The sequence below is a fragment of the Lepisma saccharinum genome, chromosome 10 (assembly GCF_977018435.1).
Source record: "Lepisma saccharinum chromosome 10, izLepSacc3.1, whole genome shotgun sequence".
Taxonomy (NCBI): Eukaryota; Metazoa; Arthropoda; class Insecta; order Zygentoma; family Lepismatidae; genus Lepisma; species Lepisma saccharinum.
Genome location: NC_139238.1, coordinates 35,668,561 through 35,689,695, shown reverse-complemented (window position 1 = coordinate 35,689,695; position 21,135 = coordinate 35,668,561). Strand labels below are relative to the sequence as shown.

Below are 21,135 nucleotides of genomic sequence, written 5' to 3'. Positions count from 1 at the left end.
TAAAAAAAGTATGAAGCACAGAAAGTAAGTTTTTTTTATTAGTGTTTAATATAAAATGGCTACAATTACACAATCTGTGAAATTCTAAAACTAATCAATTTGTTATTACTTCTTCTCTGTAATGCATTCTGTTCATAATGTTGCAGGTTCCTTCATGAAGTTGATCTTCTCTCTAAGAAGGAAGGTGGTTGGTCGGTCTGCTACCCGAGTGAAGTTACTGAATGAAATAATTTCAGCTTTGGAAATAATAAAGTTATATGCTTGGGAGGAGCCATTTCTGGAGCGTGGTTATCAAGCTAGAAGGTACATTTCCTTTCTATTAAGCAGACCTCCATGGCGGAGTGGTTAGCACAGTGTGCTATGATGCCAGGGTTCCCTGGTTTGAATCCTGGCTTGAGCAAGGGTGTTCTTTGCAAGTGGCCCTTCATCAATTTCATCATATCCTAATTGTCGTGAATAGCCAAAAGTAGCAGGGGTATGCAGGATCCTGAAAATTTGGTACCATTATGGGGAAAGAATTCCAGTTCCAATCCCGACATCAAGAAACTATTTCCCGACTTTTCAGGATTCCAAACTCTTGGGGAAGTTCCAAATGGTCATGTTTAAAAGTGGTTAATTTTCAAGGTTTTCTGAAACTTATCTGAAATTGTTAATTTTTATCCCAAAATGCAATAAGTTACTTAAAGGGAAAATAGTCTGTAGAATTTGATATCTCAACAGTGTTGGGAAATTTTGAACATTTCCCATCCTGAAAATTTCCCTTAGTCGGAAAATAGTGAAATATTCCCATTCCGAATTTTGGGGTTTTAAAACTTTTCCTTTCCAAGTCCCATCCCGACCAAAACTTTCCATCCTGCACACAGAGACCTGCACAAGACCTGGAAAAAACCCATCTGCGAGGAGGCATGCCTACAATAATATGCAACATGCACGTCAAGCCCAGGTGTTCGACATCGCGCAAGCAAGCTTCACGTCACAGTTGTGCATAGGGATCGATGCCTGTCAGGTTTTTCTATTACCCAGGTCTTAAGAAGACCCGTGAGACTCAATGTAGTTCTTGCAGGTAGATGCGAGCACTACTGTCAGTGTTGCCAACGGCCATTATATTTCACTATGCATGGAAATATTTGAATTTCTGCTAGGAGCAGGTGCCTTGAGGTTGTATAACCTTTGGCGTAGCAAGGGGTGGGTGAAGTGGGCAACCACCCTGGGCCTCGCCCATGTAGGGGCCTTGTGTCCCATGAGGTTGATACAAAAAACGTAATAAATGGAAGTGAGAAAGATAGAAAAGGCTAATTTTTGTGTGCAATAAAATTAAAACCTTTTTTTTAATCTGGCTTTATATTCTAGTTTAACGTTATAATTTGAATGAATACGTCAAATCAGAGGCGGGCGGGATCTCTAAGCCTAAGGGGCACCAAAAAAGTAAAAATAATTATAATTTTTCATGTGAAACATAACGCAAAAATTGCTTGGACATTTTTATCCATTTATTATTTTATTGAATAAAAAGTGCTTTGTCTTGGCTTTTCTTCTGTCTTGTGACCTTGCATAACCTACCTGATTTTAATATGTTAATGATAAAAGACCTCAAACTGCCATGGAGCAAAGTATGGGGCATTTAAATGCTTCTGGTGTTTTAAACTGAAGAAGGGTATGGATAATATTAGCAGTTCTTCCGTCATTCCTACAACTTCAGATGCAGCTATTGCCCTCTGTAATGGGCACGAAGATGATTTATCTTCCGAATTTCATGATCAAGTTCTACGTTTCAGGAATGTGCTTAAATCTGAAATCAAGTGCTTTGGCAAAGTTTCTTCTCCTTGATAGCTCTACACTAACTTCCAGTGTTATCTGTATCCTGTACCGCCTTCTGTTTGTTTCCTACTCTTCAAGTAACAACCACGAAAGAGGAACTATCTTTTTCAAAATTGAAACTTAGGAAAAACTTCTGGAAGGTAGTGTAGAATGGTATGATTCAGCACAAATTTAGCGGACTCAGTAATCTCACTTTTGAGGCCTCCCCAATGGAGCAGTGGTAACGCTGTTGCCTTGTAATCAAGGGGTCCCGGGTTCGATACCCGGTGGAGGCACTTGGCACAGTGGTTCGGATCCCACTTTAAACTGTAGGTCCAGTCCCGATTAGCCTTACTGTGCATAAAGTGGACTTAAAACAACAAATCAACAACAACAACACTTGAACAACAAAGGGCAAGATCTAATGTAAAAGTGTCATTCCCTGCCCAGAAGCCAGCTTTCTGTTAAGCAAAGTGGTTTGATTTAAATCAGGAATTGTATTTTAAAAAATCACTTATTGAAATCACTTTAAATAAAATTACAGAATAATGTACACAAGAAATTTGTAGATATCAGAATCACTTTTTGTGAAAGTATATTAATCTCGTAATCATTTAATGTTGTTTATTATGCTCTTAAAAGGAAATAAAGGAAACAAAATACGAGGTGTGGCTAGAAAGAACAACAATGGCAAAAGTGTGCTAAGGACGTGCTGATCGGCTCCGGAGAAGATTGTAACATTCTGCTGGACATCGGGCTGCTGGACATCGGGCTGCTGGCTGATTCTTATCTTTACACAAGAAAGAGGTAGTGTCAAGGTTCAGGACTGACGTGTGCAAGTGCAACTTCAACGTTAATTAACAGAAAATACTGGAATAATTATCTGACGCTTGTCGCAAGCGATAACCACTGTGCTTCACGCGTACCAACCCAAGATGTCTCGTGCTGTGGCCAAGGAACTAGGTGACTGGCTGAAAAGCTTCGAAAAGCAGGTGCGTGGTGAGCTGGACAGTCTCAAACGAAAAATTGATAATGAAACACAGTTAAGAAGTGGGGACCTAAGTGCTACATACGATTCCAAAGGAATGAAGAAACTCAAAGACGAGCTGAGTAAATTGGAGGCACGGTTGGAGGAAAGTTTCAAAGTGCAAAAGGTAAAAAAGGTAAAGTGTTCCCCTGTGCATAGCACCACGCCATGAAGGCGTATAGGGGGTGTGGGGGTAACGCCCCACACTTTCTTGATCCGGTCGTGAGTGGGGGTGATGTGATCAGCATCACGCCCCTGACCGCCTTTACCCCCCAGGGTTTCCCCCAGGTACCCATGTTATTCGACGCTGGGTGTGCGCCGGGGCCGCTTCCACCGTTAGAAAAGTTCCCGGATTTGAACCGGCCGGGGATCGAACCCGGGACCTTGAGCATGGTAGTCAGACGCGTTACCGACTGAGCCACCGCGGCCAGTGCAAAAGGACCACTTCCATTATTTACTGGATAGGATAGAATCTCAAGAAGATAGGCTGGACGATTTGGAACAATATTCAAGGTGTGAGTCTCTCCTTATTCGCGAAGTGCAGGAGAACGTGGACGAGAAGGTCCTGGACTTATTCCAAAATAAGATGCATGTCGACATCAATAGTGACCAGATCGCGAGGTGCCATCATATGGGAAAACCAAACCGTTGCATCGCCGAGGCCATGCAGGAAGGAAAACGCTGCATTAATGTTAAATTCGCAACCTACAAAACCAGGCACTCAGTGTGGTCAGCGAAGAAACCGCTAAAAGAAGCGGGGTCGCGAATCTACATCACAGAGTCGCTGACTCCAGTGTGACAGGAGATGCTGCAGGTGGCGAAAGAGAAGTTTGGGCGCCGCGCGTGCTACACCGAAGATGGCAAGATCGTGGTGCTCACCGCTACCGGCAGGAAACTCGCTATTACAAGAATGAAGGAACTATCCCGATTGGCCCTGAGCCTTTACCCCTCAAAAGACTAGACTCATAAATAAGACTGCTCGGACTCCGTAGCCACTTTAACATTAGTAACCGGTTAACATTGAAATACTTTTTAATATTTCTTTTATTTTTTATCATTCTATATTTTTATTATTATTATTATTATTATTATTATTATTATTATTATTATTACTGTTTTTCCCCCCACAAACTTAAGTGTATAATCAAAGTGTATATCCGTGATGACCATCCTCATTTTATTCCTTACTTTATGTATTATGAGCGTGTGTTTGAAATGGTTTAAATCGGTGATCATAGTGTTAAGTGTTATGTGTCAGTGATGCTAGAAATTCGTAAAACTACGTTTGGTATGGTGTCGCATCTGCTGTATGCTCTTGGCAGAGGTAAGTCTTTGCTAACTTGTCAATCTTTTTTTGCACTCAATAGTTGGTAGCACTGAATAGCATGAAGACAACCTGCATTCCTTGCAATTCCAAAACTGTAAACAAGGCACCCCTCTTGTCACTCAACCCTCCAGATGACACTGACCCATCGCCAGCGCAGATGTTGCCAAATGTCTCCTTCTTCCGCGCGGGAGTCGCTAATGTGAGGTCATTGCTTCCGAAATTGGACAAATTAAATTATGTACTACGTAAGTTGGATTTAGACGTATGTGTAATCATGGAAGATTGAATAATCGATTCAACACCACAGTCTGCATTTAGCTTGCCGGCCTACGAAGTAATCACACAAAGCAGAAGTAACAAGAGGGGAGGTGGAATTCTTGTGTATTACAAATATGGGTTAAAGATACAGAAAATAGAGATCGGAGTGAACACCGATGATGTCGAAATGCTAAGTTTCATATTATATTACAAAATGTGCAACTTAGCATGTGCGCTGTTTATCGGCCACCCAATGTAGCTTACTTTAAACTGTCGGTACTCGAGGAGGTGATATCTGTAATATACCCGTCCGTCGAGATTCTTATTGCTCGGTGATTTAAATTGTGATTTTTTACAACCACATATATCAATAACGCGGTTTCTAAAATCGATAATATCTTCCTTCGGGCTAACACAAGTTGTAACAAAACCAACGTGCATAACTGAAACTTGCGAAACGCTGTTAGATATTTTAGTAATAGATGATGTTACCAGAATAAATGCAACCGACGTCACAGTGCTTATCGGTAAATCGGATCATTGTGTCCCATACATCAACTTAGTTTACGAGAAACCCCCTAATGAGAGAAAATATTTGAATTACAGAAGCTTCTCCTCTTTTGATATAGACAATTTTGCCGAAGACATAACAAACGTTCAGTGGGAAACACTGCAATCACTTGATACCGTTGATGAAAAAGTAGACATTTTTAGCTCCAATATCGTACGTTTATTTGATTGCCATGCATGTATAAAAACCGCCTGAGTTAAGAGGAAGTGCGTTCCGTGGATAACTCCTAATGTCAAGTTATTAATGCGTATTCGAGACAACGCTCTGAGGCAATTCAAACGTACGAACAACGTTGCCGATTGAAACCACTACTAAGAACTCCGAAATTTTACGACTACCGTTATCCGACAGGAAAATAAGTCATATTTCTCTTTTAAATTTGACGCTATTCAATTAAATAAGAACTAAACTTGGCGTGAACTAAAACAGTGGGGCGTGCTGGATAATAAAAATGTCAATGCGAACTTATCCTCACTTGTGAACGCAGCACACGAGCTTGATGCTCTTAATAATCATTTTGGGCAAATTAGCAATCTATCTAGTATTCCCACTCAACTAAAAACACAACAAATTGAGTACTTTGAAAGCCGTAGCTTTACCGATGAAAATAAATTATTTTGTTTTAACACAGTAACCGAAATTGATGTGCACAAAGCAATACATAACATTAAATCAAACAGTGTTGGAGCAGACGGCATAAACACTAAGATGTTAAAGATTGCACTACCATATGTACTGACTCCAATAACGATATATAATCAATTATTCTTTGTCTAAAGGTGTGTTTCCAGAAACATGGAAAGAAGCGCAAGTCTTGCCTCTTCAAAAGAAAAAAAGAGATCAGTTCTTTTGATGACTTAATGCCCATAAGCCTATTGCCAGTACTCTCTAAAGTACTAGAAGAAATTGTATTTTCACCACATATATTTTATTTTGACGCGAACAACTTGTTACCTACAGTTCAGTTTGGATTCCGTGCACGGCATGGCACAGCAACAGCTTTAACAAAAGTTACAGATGATATTCTTTGCAAAATTGACAACCGTTGTTCTACACTTCTCGTATTATTGGATTTTAGTAAAGCTTTCAACACAGTCCAACACGATTTGTTAATATCTAAACTCAAATACTATAAATTTGACTCTGTAGCCGTAAGGTGGTTTCAATCCTATTTACTTAATAGAAAAGAGAGAACATTCCTTCAAAAGTCACCCTCGCAGATCTCCGAAGCTGTAGTTTTATAAGCAGGGTTCCTCAGGGATCAATTTTAGGGTCTCTCCTTTTCACTCTCTACACCGCAGACTTAAATAAAGTTATAAAATTTTTCACACCACATTTCTATGCAGATGATACACAACTGTATTTTTCGACTAGACGTATAGCGCTAGAAAGTAGTATTTCCTCACTCAACACCGATTTAAATAATATTTACACATGGTGTACTTCAAACGGACTTAAGATAAACCCTGAAAAATAACTTTATATGCTAATTGGAACGAAACAATTGCAAAAAAATTCTATTGTTGAGCCAATTGAACTTAAAATTAATAATGAAGCCATTCCATGTATAAATTCAGCAAAAAATCTTGGCTTGATCGTTAACAATACATTGGACTGGACGGACCACATCAATGCACAATGTAAAAAAGCATATTTTATTCTGAGAAACCTCTACCGTTTCCAAGATCAACTACCTGCAGAATGTAAACTTAGACTAGTTCAATCTTTAATTTTTCCACTATTTGATTATTGTAACACTGTGTATGGGTCCAAACTTGCGAAAAAACTCAGTAGAAAAATTTAAATCACACAAATTGCATGCATCAGGTATACTTTTAGCCTGGATAAATGCGATCACATCCTTCCCATCTGAAACAGATATAATATTTTAACAATGGCCAACAGGAGGCTACTGCACTATCTATCTTTCATTCATGATCTGCAAACTGAACGTAAACCTGCGTACTTATTTGAAAAATTATGTAATTGCAACACAATTCACAGACACGGGACACGTCGTCACAACGAACTTGACATTCCTCACCATTCGACTACGCTATATACCTCATCCTTTTCTATATCTGCCCCGAAAGCATGGAATGCACTACCAACAAATGTTAAATCCATAAAACTCAATAAGAGTTTCAAAATTAAATTGAAAGAAATGCTTCTACAGGAACAGCAGCAGAACAGTAGCACATACTAGAAGTGAACTGGCACTCTACAAACGACAAAACACTCATATTGTATAACTGTAACTATTGGAATTTTATTAATATCTTCAAATTATTATTATTATTATTATTATTTACTTAAATGCAACCTTATGTTATCAATCACATTTATATTTTTTTTCTTTTCACATTTGTATTTCTTTTCAATCTTTTCTTGTTCTTTCACATTTATATTATCTTATGACTAATATTACTGAAATGAGAATATTCATAATTGTAGGTAATGTGAATTTTTTAATTTCTCTTTAGTGTAATCAAGCTTTCCATCTGTACTCATATATTATCATATTATATTATATATACTTATATTTTCTTATGTAGCTCATGACAAGGGTTAGGTGGCAGAGCAGCCTACGGCTGAACCTCGCCCGCTAAATAAAGGAATTATTATTATTATTATTATTATTAAAAAGAAACTGGACTTTTGCTACAAAATCTTTTATTGGTTATTTTGTACAATATGATTATTATCCCCTTCAAAGTACTCCCCTGTACTATCGATACACCGCTCCGTACGAATCTTCCATTGCTGGAAGCAGTGCTGGAAATCATTTTCCGAAACCATGTTTATGACCTCCGTCGCTTTTCTTTTCACAGATCCTACGGTCGTAAATCTGGTTCATTTCAGTGCTAATTTGACCTTTGGAAATAAAAAAAAGTCGCACAAGCAAGATCCGGCAAATAGGGTGGATATTCTAACACTGGGATCCCATGATCCCGTGTAGGCAGGAGCATTTTCCTCAATAAGAATCCATTACTTGCTTTTCCATAAATCAGGTCGTCATCTTCCTACTCGCTCACAAAGGGTCGTCAGCACTGTAATGAAATAATGTTGGTTGACAGTTTGACCTTCGGGTACCCACTTGGAATCAATTGACCGACATTTGCAATGTTTGATCTCGTTTTTGATGTGCAAGGCTGCAAGTCATCCGCGGTCACTTCTCATCCCTCTTTAAACCTTTGAAACCCCTCAAACACTTTTGTGCGTGATAAACACTCATCTCCGTACACTTCCTTCAACAAACCATAAGTTTCTGTGGCGGATTTTCCGAGTTTCATAAGAAACTTCACATTGATACACTGTTCCACTTTCACACAACATTTTTCAGACGGAGCACAGATGTACAGTTCACTTCGTCCACAAGCTACAGTGGAACTGACTGCTGCACACCCTGGGCAATCACACAGTCGATAGGCAGGATATCACATACACTCATGCACCGCTTGAGCTTGACACGCTTGCCGTTTGTCGACAGCAATATCAATCCGTTTTTTTTTCTAGCCACACCTCGTATATGTACTGAAGCTCATACGAAAGTAAATGTAATATGTCATCTGAAAAAAACACTCAAATTTCCCTTAATTTAAAATTCAATAATTTTTAAAAGCAAAAATAGCACATTTTTTAAATAGAATAATATACAAATTACTAATCATGTTAAACCATAAATAGTGTCATTTTCATTAAACTGTAAAGAAATATGGAAGCTGATATTTGGCTAACTATCATTAAAAACACTAAAATTCGGCTACAAAGACTGTAAAAATTATTTTAAGTTACAATTATAAAGTACATCCAGAATTTATTATTTTCATTGTAAGAAAAGTTACTGAAATTATAATAGTTTCATTAACACACTCAACAAACATTTTCATATTAGGTTCATTATGTTCAGTTCCAGAAACAGAGAAATGCATATTTACATGTAATTTGTTATTTGCTTTAATCAAACTGCTCAAATATTTTACAGGGCCGTTTAAGAGAAAAATGCTTTCTAAAAAAATGTGTATGTGTAGGGTGCCAAAAAAAAGATCGACTTAAATAAAAAATATCAAAAATTATAAATAAAAATCAGTATTTTTATCCACCCAGCTGTTAAGAGGGGCGGGGAAGGGGATACGTAAGTATTTGTATTTTCTTCTTTAGAATACATAAATGTCAAAGAAAGATATGTTGTAATGTGTGAAGATTCAGAGGTAGAGCATCAATTTGTATAATTATTAATGCTGAGTGGAGCCACAACCAGCCATTCTAAGTAATTACATAAATTTCCTGAAAGAATCTGACTACTTAAGGGATCCAAATTTGTTTCTTGCGGACGCGTACTTTACAATTTTGTTACGCCACTGCGTCAAATATTTAATATTACAACAACATTAAGACGTAACAACAAAATAAGATTCACAATTATTATTATCATCTGCCCTAAAATTCAAAGTTAACTACAACAAAGTCAAAATTGCTACTTAAAAAAATTAAATTAGCTATCAATTGATTACACCAAAGATTTCACACTTATGGGGCAAATTACTATCGTTTTAAGATATGTTGATGTGCTACAAAGTCATTTTTGAAAATTCTTCTTCCATTGAAAAACTGCTCTGATTTTCCAAATTCTGAAAAATTACAGCTGTTTAGAATTCATTCTACAGGGTGTCCCAAGAGTCTAGAATCATAACCCCTCTCTGATGGTGTAGTGCTAACATCGCCACCTTTGAATCAATGGATCTCAGGTTCAATGCCTATTGGAGGCACATAGAGGTTCGGATGCCACTTTAAACTATATGCTCAGTATCAGTTATCCTTTTTGTGCATAAAGTGTAATTAAAGAACAAACTTATTCAATAAAGATGCTGATAGAATGTCCCGTCTGCTTCACACATTTGACATAATTCCATGCTCATTGTCATGCATGCTTCCTGTCGAACTTTTTCACAAGTTTGCTCACAGAGTCTTGGGTGACTGGTTGCTTGCCAGCACGTATATGGTTGAAATCCTCAGTCACTTCTCGTTAGGCTCCTTAGTCAGAGCCATATTAATCTACCTGGAAAATGAATAATAATTGCAGCCTTTTGGGACACCCTGTATAGCATTTGCATTAATTTTAATTTGATATCACTGTTGCATAATATTTTTGATTGTTTTGTGACACACTAAGCTTATTTTCTATCTCAGATATTTAGATAACAGTAAAAGCAAATATCATGAAATTTCACATAAATTCTCCAGAAGGAATTCTGCACAGACAATTTTTCAAAAATTTTGAATATTATAGCAATTTTTTGAAAACCACTTGCTGTCATAGACCAAAAGTTCAATGTGATCTTAGCTCTGAAAGTGTAAAACAGGTATAGGTATGGAAAACATACTCTGTTAGCCTAGCTTTTTCAACCTTATTTCAAGAAACTCACTTCCAACCTTGTATAAACCACATATGGTTTGGGAATCACTGACAAAGCAGTGTGGGAATTGTCAGGCCTCTTTATCTTCACTGATCGAGGAGAATTGACGTTCATGGACACCTTTCCTGGAAATTAAATATGAATGTTCTTTGTAAACTTGAAATGTATAATATCAGTGGAAAATATTTCAAGGAAATCCACACATGTTACTCCCAAACAGATCATTCTTGTTAGAATGGGTCTCCCTGATGGCAATGCCTTGTAATCAAGGGGTCCTGGGTTCGAAATCTGGTGGAGACATATCATGGTTTGGATCCCACTTTAATCTATAGGTCCAGTCAGAATTTTAAAAAAAATCTTGTTGAAAGACAACTATCGAGAATAACAGAAAAAAGAAATGCATTATAATTGTTCTAACTAGCATGTGGTTAATATTAAAAAAAAGGAAACTTTTTTATCTGAATTTGATCAGACTGCAGTCATTTTGAATTAACGATATTCTGGATAATCTAACATGTACTGTTCATTAAAAATTGCAGTGAATATGATACCATAAGCTATAATAACACTGAATATTGCCTGACCCTGTGGCCGAGTGGTTAGCACAAATTGTGCTGTGACGCCAAGGGTCCCAGGTTCGAATCCCGCTTGGGCTTGTTTTTTTGTGAATGTACATTCATCAATTTCATCATTTCATCACTCATCCGCATCTTCGCAAATTAGCCAAGAGGCACAAAACGCGAAGTAAAATAAACTAAATCAATCAAACTCTGAATATTGTTTTGTATTTTTGTTATTTGACATCACAGTTCTGCCACTTTGACCAGTTGCAAAGATGAGGATGAGTGCTGATTAAAAGAGATTGATGAAGGGACACTCACAAAGAACACAGTAACTTTGGTGGTGAGATTGAAAGTTGACCACTTATGCTTGGCCAGCGAGCGAACTCCCTGTAAATTATGAGATTGTTATTCCTGTGGTTCGAGTGTAGTTTACTGTTGTGATGCATAATAATTTCTGAACAATTTTAATATTGGTACAATAAACTGAATAATGTTATTAGTAGAAATACAGTATACATATTAAATGAAAATTTCTATGTCAATAGGAATTGCTTGTGTCCACTATTAAATATTGACTATAACAACAAATAAATAGCTTTTGTGTATTTTTAAAGTGTCTGAGAAATCATTACAGATAAAATGGATTTTCGGATAAACAAAATTTTAGCATATGCAGACCCTTGTATTTGACCTGAATTTTGCTTGGCTGAATAGCTTCATTTTCTTCTACTTTCAGAAATGAAGTGAAACCAGTGAGGCAGATGGCTTTCATTCATGGAGTTATGAGGTCAATCACAATGTTCTACACTGCTTTAACATTGTATGTAACTGCAGTTACGTATATTCTCATGGGACATACCCTCACAGCACGCAAGGTATGCATAAAGATATTGAACTTCTATAATATATGAGATGGTTTTATGTACGAAAATTGCCTGATGTGTGAGACATGTTTGTGCACATATGTACGATCTGTACTGAATGCATCTCATATATTCCTGGATAGATGTTTTATAGCTAAAAAGCAGGCTTTTAGTTCTTTGTTTTCTGTGGACAGTCTCACATCTGCATGTTTTGTATGCTTTGCATTGTTGTATGCTCATAAGTATGTATTGCATATCAGCTTGGAGCCCAGAAAGATGAGTTCTGTTTAACAGTGGGGCGAGAGAGATGCTCATATGACAGTATAAAACTTCTTACATCACGTGCTGGCAACATATTTGGTAAAAACATACAAACAGCACGATAAAAAATACTTTAGGAGTTCTTCCGAGCTTTCGATTCCTTCTCGGAATCATCATCAGGGCTGGTTGATGGGGAACGGAAGGGACGCGGTTGAAGTTTCACTGGCACTACTCGCCGCCAGCAGACACATCAAGTAGCGCCAGTGGAACTTAAACCGCATCCCTTCCGTTGCCCCTCGACCAGCCCTGATGATGATTCCGAGAAGGAATCGAAAGCTCGGAAGAACTCCTAAAGTACTTTTTATCGTGCTGTTTGTGTCTTTTTAGTGATTTTAACAAAAAGAGATGATCATATTGGGTTGATGCATAAGTTCGTAGCGTTATTTTAACTGTGGCAAAAGTATTTTTATTTGATATTAATTTGAGATGAACAAAAGACCTAAATTAATCAGTAATATATTTTCCTTCATTGTCTATGACTGTCTACCAATGCTGGGGCAGTTTTTCAATTCAACCCCTTAAGAAATCAGCTGATTCTTGGTTAAAAGTATTGTCAAGCCAAGTTTGAAGAACATTTTCGTCCCCAAAGGAGCTTCCTTGAAGATTGATGGATTGAGATGCTGTCTTCCTGGCCTACTCGCTGATTTGGTTGTTTTCGTTCAAAGCGTGTGGTATCCTGAAACCTGGTCCCCTGTGTGGTAGTCGGACACCTATTTAGAAAGTCAATGGGTTGGACATTTGGTCGATCAGTTGATCCTACTTCAATTTTTCGAGAAAAAAACTAGCTGGCATCTTCACACTCGAAATTTAACTTCGCCTACCCCTGTGGCGGAGTGGTTAGCACATCGTGTTACAATGCCAGGTGTGCCGGGTTCGAATTCCGGACTGATCATGGGTGTTTTTGAGTGTCCATTTACAATTTAATTATATCATCACTCATCCCCATCTTCGCAATTAGCCAAATGTGGCAGAAGAGCAAAGTAAAATGAACCAAATCAATCGAAATTTCACTCGCAATGCATGAAAATGAGATCTCAAGCACTCCGTGATCCTACCGGAATCTTACGTTTACAGAGATGGAACCACTTCTCGGATCAAACTCTTCTTCGATCTAGCTAACAGTCATCAATTGTCGACCAATCAACACAGTAGGTCAAAAAGAAGCAGAAGGATATACAGTCGGTACATTACAAAGGCTTATTATGGACTTTCCCTCCATTGCAGGTTATGAGCACAAGGGTTGAGTGTGGGAACCTGAAGGAACCGTGACATCTTTGTCATTCATCTCCCGCCAGAAGAGGGACAAACAGTAGAATTTTGTCTCTTGCAATTTGAAAAGCCTATATACATGCTGAACCATAAAGTAATTAACCCAGAAAGTCCTAGCTACCTGCAGTGCGTTTCGGCGCGGCCGATAACCAGAGCCAGATGAAGAGAAGATTTTGTGGGAAGGGGTAACCTGGCTTAGGCCCCCTGGTGTGCATGAAGGGAAAGTGTGTTCAAAAGGTCCCCGACTTCCCAGAAAGGGACGGCCCATAAAATCACTGCATTTCCTACCAATGCATACGTTTGTGTTCAACCTAGGTGTATGTCACCGTAGGATCCTAGCACTTCGAGTTCTGTCGATTGCGGGACTTCTTGCATCTTTTGTCAACATAGTGCCAATTAAAGTTTCTTTCTACCAAGGTCGTTGCACCTATAAATCGGCTCTTCAGCTTGAGTGGCAAAAGACATGTTGTACGGAGGAAAGTTGCACCGGAAAAATTACCTTCTTAAATACAATGAAACCTGTAAAACATCCACAGATATTTATTCAGGGGTGGTCCCTTTGACAAAACATCAATATTCTCAAAATTCTTCGAACGGACTGTGTAAAACATTGCAATACTCCAAAAACTGAACCTGCTCTGCAACACAAGGAAAATGCCTCATTTAGCAATCAATGTGCCTTTGTTAAGTTGGTAAGTTCAGTATGGCACTACATTTTAAATAATGCTGATGGAATAAATCAATAAAGTTTGTTAAATGACAACAACTCCTTACCACAAGAATATAATTATTCTTTACGGATATCCCCTATAACGGTTGGGGGTTCGACGTGCTGACCCCACGTCACCCCATTACTGATCAAAGATCTCCACACCTCTAGGTAGGATTGTGGGAGGGAGACTGGCAGTTGGGAGATAGGTCAAAGCCCTTCCAGGGCTGTCGAACCACAGGTTATTATTTATTTATAGATGTTTAAATATATGTGCAACCTCACATGTCTTTCCAGTGACTTATTGCAAGGATTTGTTATTGTACTTGACTCAACAAAATAAGCTTACTGTGTGAGGCAGATTCATATGAACAAAAAATACCCAAAATAATAACAATAATAATAATAATTTACTTCAAACTGACAAAAATGTATTTATTTGTTCTTGTTTAAATTTTCGATTCTTCGAAAAGTTTGTTAAGGAGTTGAGTTGTTGCTTTTTTAAGTCCCCTTTATGCACAGTAAGGCAAATCTGGACTGGACCTACAGTTTAAAGTAAGATTCAGACCACTGTGTACCTCCACCCATGTATCGAACCCGGGACTCCTCGATTACAAGGCAACAACGCTATCACTGCGCAATCGGGGAGGCATTGTTTGTTAAGGAGGATTCTCAAAATCGGTCTTCACGATATCGAGAAAAATATGCGACTCGAGAAATCGTACAGTTTGTGAAGATAATTACTTTAACACGTTGCGTGTTTTAGACTGTTTCAATAGTAGAATAGATATTTGGTGCGAATAATACTACTTACCAGGAGATATGAGGCATCCTGCCACCATTATACTTATTTAGCGTGTATTGCACTCTGATTCGGGACCAGTTGTAACTGTTTGCATATATTATGTGGTTTACCGCTGCACAAGCGGTCGTTCTTCAATCTACTCAAGCTCAAAACATTGTTTGGACGCAACGGCAACACTCAATGCCTAACCCTGCCTGTTGTTGACCTGCGACTGCTAGGGGTGGAAAGACAGCTCCCTCAAAATTCCGAGAAACAACGAAGTTCTAGGTTCCTACACTGACATCCACTATAGCTAGAACCAGGAAAACAAGAAAGAAATGTGGGTTTGGGTTCGTGCTACTCAAATTAAGAACAGTGTTTCTAACTGAAAGAAAAAAATACTGAAAAACTATTTTGCAATATTTGTCATGAAAGTAAAATTTTCAGCAAATGTAGAACAGTTTGCCGGGGCCACATGAACGTTTCGGGGGGCCAGTGCCCCCCCCCTAACGACGTCCCTGCTTGTGGGAACAAAAGTCTACCAACAAACGAGGAGGCCACGATGAAATTCTGCCATACAGAATAGTCAACCTTTTACGAGTGCATAACTTTCAATTGTTTGCTGCCACGATGGTTGCATTTAGCAATCACGACAACCAGCACTGTGATAACGACACTTCCTCGTCTGTCATGTTGGAAAAAAAATATCAGTGGAAGTGGCAGTGCAAATGCAGGGATAGAGGAAGTAATCGATTTCCTCGTCATCAAGAAACGCACGCTGCCTATTGCCAGTGTAGAGTTTTGTATAACTGTAGAATTGCATAAAGCATTATAAAAATATATCATTTCCACTCAAAAGTACAAAATTAGTTGCGTTTCTAAGCAAGTGTTGAATTTGATTTTTACTTATTTCGTATGTCTGTAATTTTGTATTCTATCTATGTTAACTTATGTATATTGTATATTTGCTAAATGTCGCACAATGGTTGAGTAGTCACAGTTCATCACATTTGCTAATTCTCGAGTCGACTGATGTGGATCCTTGTGGATTAATGCATTTAAAGTGTCTTCATTAAAGCTCAATGGTCTTCCTGAACGTGGAGAAATGCTTAAGTCAAAAATGCCTTCTTTGTAATGACAAAACCATTTTCTTGCCCTGCTTTCCCCGTTGGCATTCTCCCCGTACAAGGGACAAATGTTTCAAGCCACCTCCGCTGCTTTTCCCCTATGTTAAACCCAGACAGAAGAATATTTCGGATTTTTTTCCCCCACTGGACACTTATTGTTCTTTAGCCCATAAATAACACTGTCTTTCTTCAAATCTGTAAAATTCAGTCCGTATTCACAAGCACAACAATGGCACTCCAATTGATGAACATTAAACATTAAACGATAAACAAACTCCTAGCACTGCATACCATTGCCATACCAAACACAAATTCTACGAACTTATGCATCAACCCAATAAAATAGAAAAAATATGCTCAGAAAAACCATATCAGCGTGCAGCTTGGAGGTTTGGGCCATAAGTCATGGCAACTATCGTCTTTCTCAAATATAAACAATGGTACTACAATATGATTGTATGTCCCAGAGAACATGACACCCATAGTACGTGAACATATCACTAGATGGCAGTGTGATATACAGTTATACAGACGGCTATAATTCCTCTCATCTTGTACCATGCAGGTGAGGGAGTTCTATCCTTGCCAGCTCATCATTTATATGTTCAATTTCACTTACGGAATGTGCTGGTTCGATGGCCGGGCCTATTAAGTGGTCAGGATGTCTACAAGTCATGAAAGTCAAGATAAAGTCAAGAAAACGACAAGGAGGTCAAGAAGTCAATAAAAGTTAAAATATTATACTTGTGGTCAAAAACTTTTGCTATCACAATGACTGACTGACTGACTGACTGACTTAGTTCATTTTACTTCACTTTTCTGCCCATTTGGCTAATCTCGAAGATGAGGACGAATGGTGGTAAGATAAGATGGATGAAGGGACAATCACAAATACGAGGGCAAATCGAAAAATTCTTTGCGCCTAATTTTTTTCTAGCTTGTTATACATGTTATTACAAATGCGAGATATACGAGCGATGCAGTAGGATTACCTTGGAACGACCCTATTGTAACTTCCGATTTCTTCCACGGCACGGCACTGTTATCAGTTGGCATATATGGCCGGAGTGCTCAGGAAGTCCACGCCATATGAGCAGCGAAGTGTTATTCATTTTTTATGAGGCAAAGGACAAACAGCCACAGATATCCACAGGGAAATGGAGCCAGTGTATGGGGACAAGTGTTTATCTGTGCAAAGTGTGCAGTGGTGGTGCAAGGAGTTTGAAAATGGACGGGAAAAATGTGGAGGACAATGAGCGATCGAGCCAACCTCATTCCTCGCTGACACCAGACAACATTACCTTGTGTTGATGAAATGGTGAAAGCCGATCAACATGTTCATCTGAAGGACATTGCCAATGAACTTGGCATTTCCTATGGTAGTGTTTATGACATTGTTCACGATTCGTTGGGATACCGCAAGGTGTCATGTCGGTGGGTTCCTAAACTTCTTGATAATGTCCACAAGGGCATTTTCAAACTCCTTGCACCACCACTGCACACTTCACACTGATAAACACTTGTCCCCATACACTGGCTCCATTTCCCTGTGGATATCTGTGGCTGTTTGTCTTTTGCACCATAAGAAGCGAATAACACTTTGCTGCTCATATGGCGTGGACTTCCTGAGCACTCCAGCCATCTTTGCCAACTGATAACAGTGTCGTGCCGTGGAAGAAATCGGAAGTTACAATAGAGCCATTCCAAGTAAAGCCTACTGCATCACTCATATACAAGGGTTGGATAAAAAGTAATGGCAACACTTGTATAATTGGTACTTGACTGTATTGGCAGAGGAGCACGTGTTACATTCCTTCAAAGTAATCGCCCCTCATCTCTACGACCTTCTGTCACACATATGGAAGGCGTCGTACACCGTCAGCGCATCCATCTCTGTCGATGTCCCGCAGTGACCGCCCTATAGCACGTATGATGGCTTCGCGCATGTCGTAGTGCTTCCCGCCCAGTGGTTCCTTCATTTTGACAAAACGGTCGTAATCACACGGTCTCATACCGGTATACCGGTGAATACGGCGGATGTTCCAGTACCTCCCACTACCAGTTATGCAGGAGCGCCGTCACATTGTTCACAGTGTGACTCCTTGCATTGTCAAGCAGGATGATGGGACACCATGCCGTCGCTTCCTTCTTAATGCGAGACGAAGGTGGTGTTGCAAGAAGGTGCAGAAGTAGGCTGCGTTGACCGTCTGCCTGAGAGACGTTGTTCTTCTTGCCTAAACATATTGTTAGGGTGCTTGCACTCTCGTCCTCTGCTTCAGAGCACTGCTGTTTTTGACTGAATAACATACAATCGCTCCCACTCACTATACTTCCTCGTCTGACATTCCTTTATCAGCCACGAAACGCTTGTGGCACTGTGACTCACCCCTTTCACGGGACAGCAGTGTTGCCATTACTTTTTATCCAACCCTTGTATCTCGCTTTTGTAATAACACTTATAACAAGGTAGAAAAAAAATAAGCACAAGGACTTTTCGATTTGCCCTCGTATATAGAGGAATGACAACAGAAGATTATACTGGCTGAGAGTCCAGATGCCAGAGTCTCACTAGTCTGTCAAATGCAGTCCAGGATGCATTAATACATAAAGCAAGTCTAATTCTCTTGTTAAATACAGCTTCAGTTTTCACCTCAACTGGCCTTTTGGTAGAGGTTTGCATTAAATAAATATTTATTTTCTTAATTGCTAATTTCAAACTATAGTACATAGGGAGCCGTATGAATAATGTTTAAGAAAATCGAGAAAAAGTCAAGAATTTTTGATTTGTTATTTTGGTAGGCATTCTGGTGGTCGACTTTCAGACTTGCCGCCAAAGTTCCCAGAATAAAATTCCAGCCTTGGCATGAGTGCTATTTGCCAGTGTCTCTTTTACAGTTTCATCTAATCATCACTCATCCTCATCATTGTGATATTCAAGTGTGTTAGAGCAAAGCTAAATAACGCAAGTACTTTTATGGAATTCATGTTTCACTAACACTTAGCTCCTTGTGAATGTGTGGGTGTTTGTTGTCGTTCTTATAATGTCAGACCCTCACAACTATTTAAAAGAATTCTTAAACTTTAGATGGCCGAGCAGGTTTACGAAAGTAACCCCGTTCTGGCCCAGGCTTCTCGGCGGGAATTTTAAATTCAAACACTCTTTGGAGGAAAATTGTTATAACTCGGGCAGTATGGGAGCAATCTACTTGGGATAACTCTTGTTTTTCAGCTAAAACATCAGCGCATGCAACCGTGTACAATTCAGAATGCCAGACTGAGGAAGGGTGCTTGGGGGGACGCAACTCCCGATTTTCAATGAAAAGAACAAAAATCTGGAGTTTGCCCCCTCTTCTCCTGCTATTTTGGAGACGGTGCGAACTTTAGTATTCTTTTCAAATAATGGACGTTTCCAAAGAGAATGAAACATGTTTCATGTTCCTGGGTGCCATACAAGTTGAATAATAAGCCAAAATGTGAAACACTGTTTTTTACGAAAAATAGGTAATTTGCATATTGCACAGAAAATTGTTATAACTTGGGCATTATGGGAGCAATCTACTGCGTTTTGCAGCTAAGACATCAGAGCATGCAACCGTGTACAATTCAGAACGCCGAACCGAGGAAGGGAGTTTGGGGGGCACGACCCTCGAATTTCAATGGGAAAAAACATAAAAATCTGTAGTTTGCCCCATTTTCCCCCACTATTTTGGAGAGAAGGTGCAAACCTTGGTATTCTTTTTAAAAAATGGACGTTTTTCAAGAGAATGAAACATGTTTCATGTTCCTGGGTGCCATACAAGTTGAATAATGAGCCAAAATGTGAAACTCGGTTCGGAAATGTGGCATGGACCGAGGGGGTGGGGAGAGGGGTCATCAATGTGAATTTCCCAGGCTAGCTCCAGACCTGTGTTAGAGTTTCCACCTTGCTTATGAAGTATTTGCTTTATAGCACAGAGGAGTACTTGGATCATATTTTTCATTAATAGATATATCCTTTGATTTTTCTTCTATTTTTATGTTCACTAATAGCCATAACCTTTGATTTTTCTTCTATTTTTAAGTTATTCTATACTCTTTTATACTTTTTAATATGCATAAGTATGTGTTAATTCCTTTGTACTCAAAATCATACATGTAATTGACCTATCCCATATCAGAGTGCTATTTGTACTGATATGATCAAGTGGGTGGAAATAAATCTTATCTTATCTTATCTTATCTTATGAAGGTCCAAAAAGCACATCCATTTTGTAATTAGCACCATGATACCATATGGTATCATCGGGTCAGTACAACCTTACTTTTGATGATATAATATGGTATCATCGGGCCAGTAAAGGTTAAACCATGTTATGATGACGTGTTTTGTTAAAGAAAAGCTGTCGGGGCAATTGCAGAAGAACCCAGGCAAGATACTAATTAATCTACCTGATTCCTAATATACATGAATAAACCCAGTATATATAAATTACAAATAAATGAGGTGAAAAATGGTCAATAAAAGTCAGTTTTCTCATCATGGTCTGAATTTAGCAGTTTTTGGCATTGTTCTAGCATTATTTGAGGGTTGATTCATAATGGATTTTCGATGGGATGATAATTTTTTTCAGTTTAAATAAAGAGCAGACATTATTTTATCATTTTTTTCCTAACCCAGCAATATCTGTTATTTTAACCAACAAAATAACCCAGTTACTAAAGTGTTTCTTGAGCATTCACTTCCTGGCCAATGGCTGAAAAACTTTAATAAAAATTACAGTTTGAGTGCCATGTTCCCTTGTCTGTTTCCTATCATGTTGTTCATCAAGTCATTAATCTTAATTTTTGTTAGTACAAAATAAAAATAAAATACAATAATGAAAGCATTGTCTTATCTTCAAAAACATACTAGTTTCATGTTCAATTAAAAATTTGCTTACGTCTGGCTATACGAATGTTGAATTTCAGATAACAATTTTTTTAAATAAATACCAGCATAATTTTTAATATGCTAATTTATCATTAGGCTGTAATGAAATTGGTTGTTAGTGTGTATTTTTTTGGTATTTTGATTCTTGAAGTCAGTAATTTTTACCCTTTGACTGATTTCCATCCATGATGAC

The 21,135-nt window shown here is 38.5% G+C and overlaps 1 protein-coding gene across 1 annotated transcript in view; it reads left to right on the top strand.

Moving 5' to 3' along the window:
* The window catches only part of LOC145994066 (ATP-binding cassette sub-family C member 4-like), a 139,753-nt gene that overhangs the window by 40,648 nt on the left and 77,970 nt on the right, over nucleotides 1-21,135 (top strand). The window contains exons 7-8 of the mRNA XM_083130151.1: nucleotides 147-303; nucleotides 11,697-11,835. Coding sequence (XP_082986277.1) covers nucleotides 147-303; nucleotides 11,697-11,835 — 296 coding nt within the window. The remainder of the gene's footprint in view (nucleotides 1-146; nucleotides 304-11,696; nucleotides 11,836-21,135) is intronic.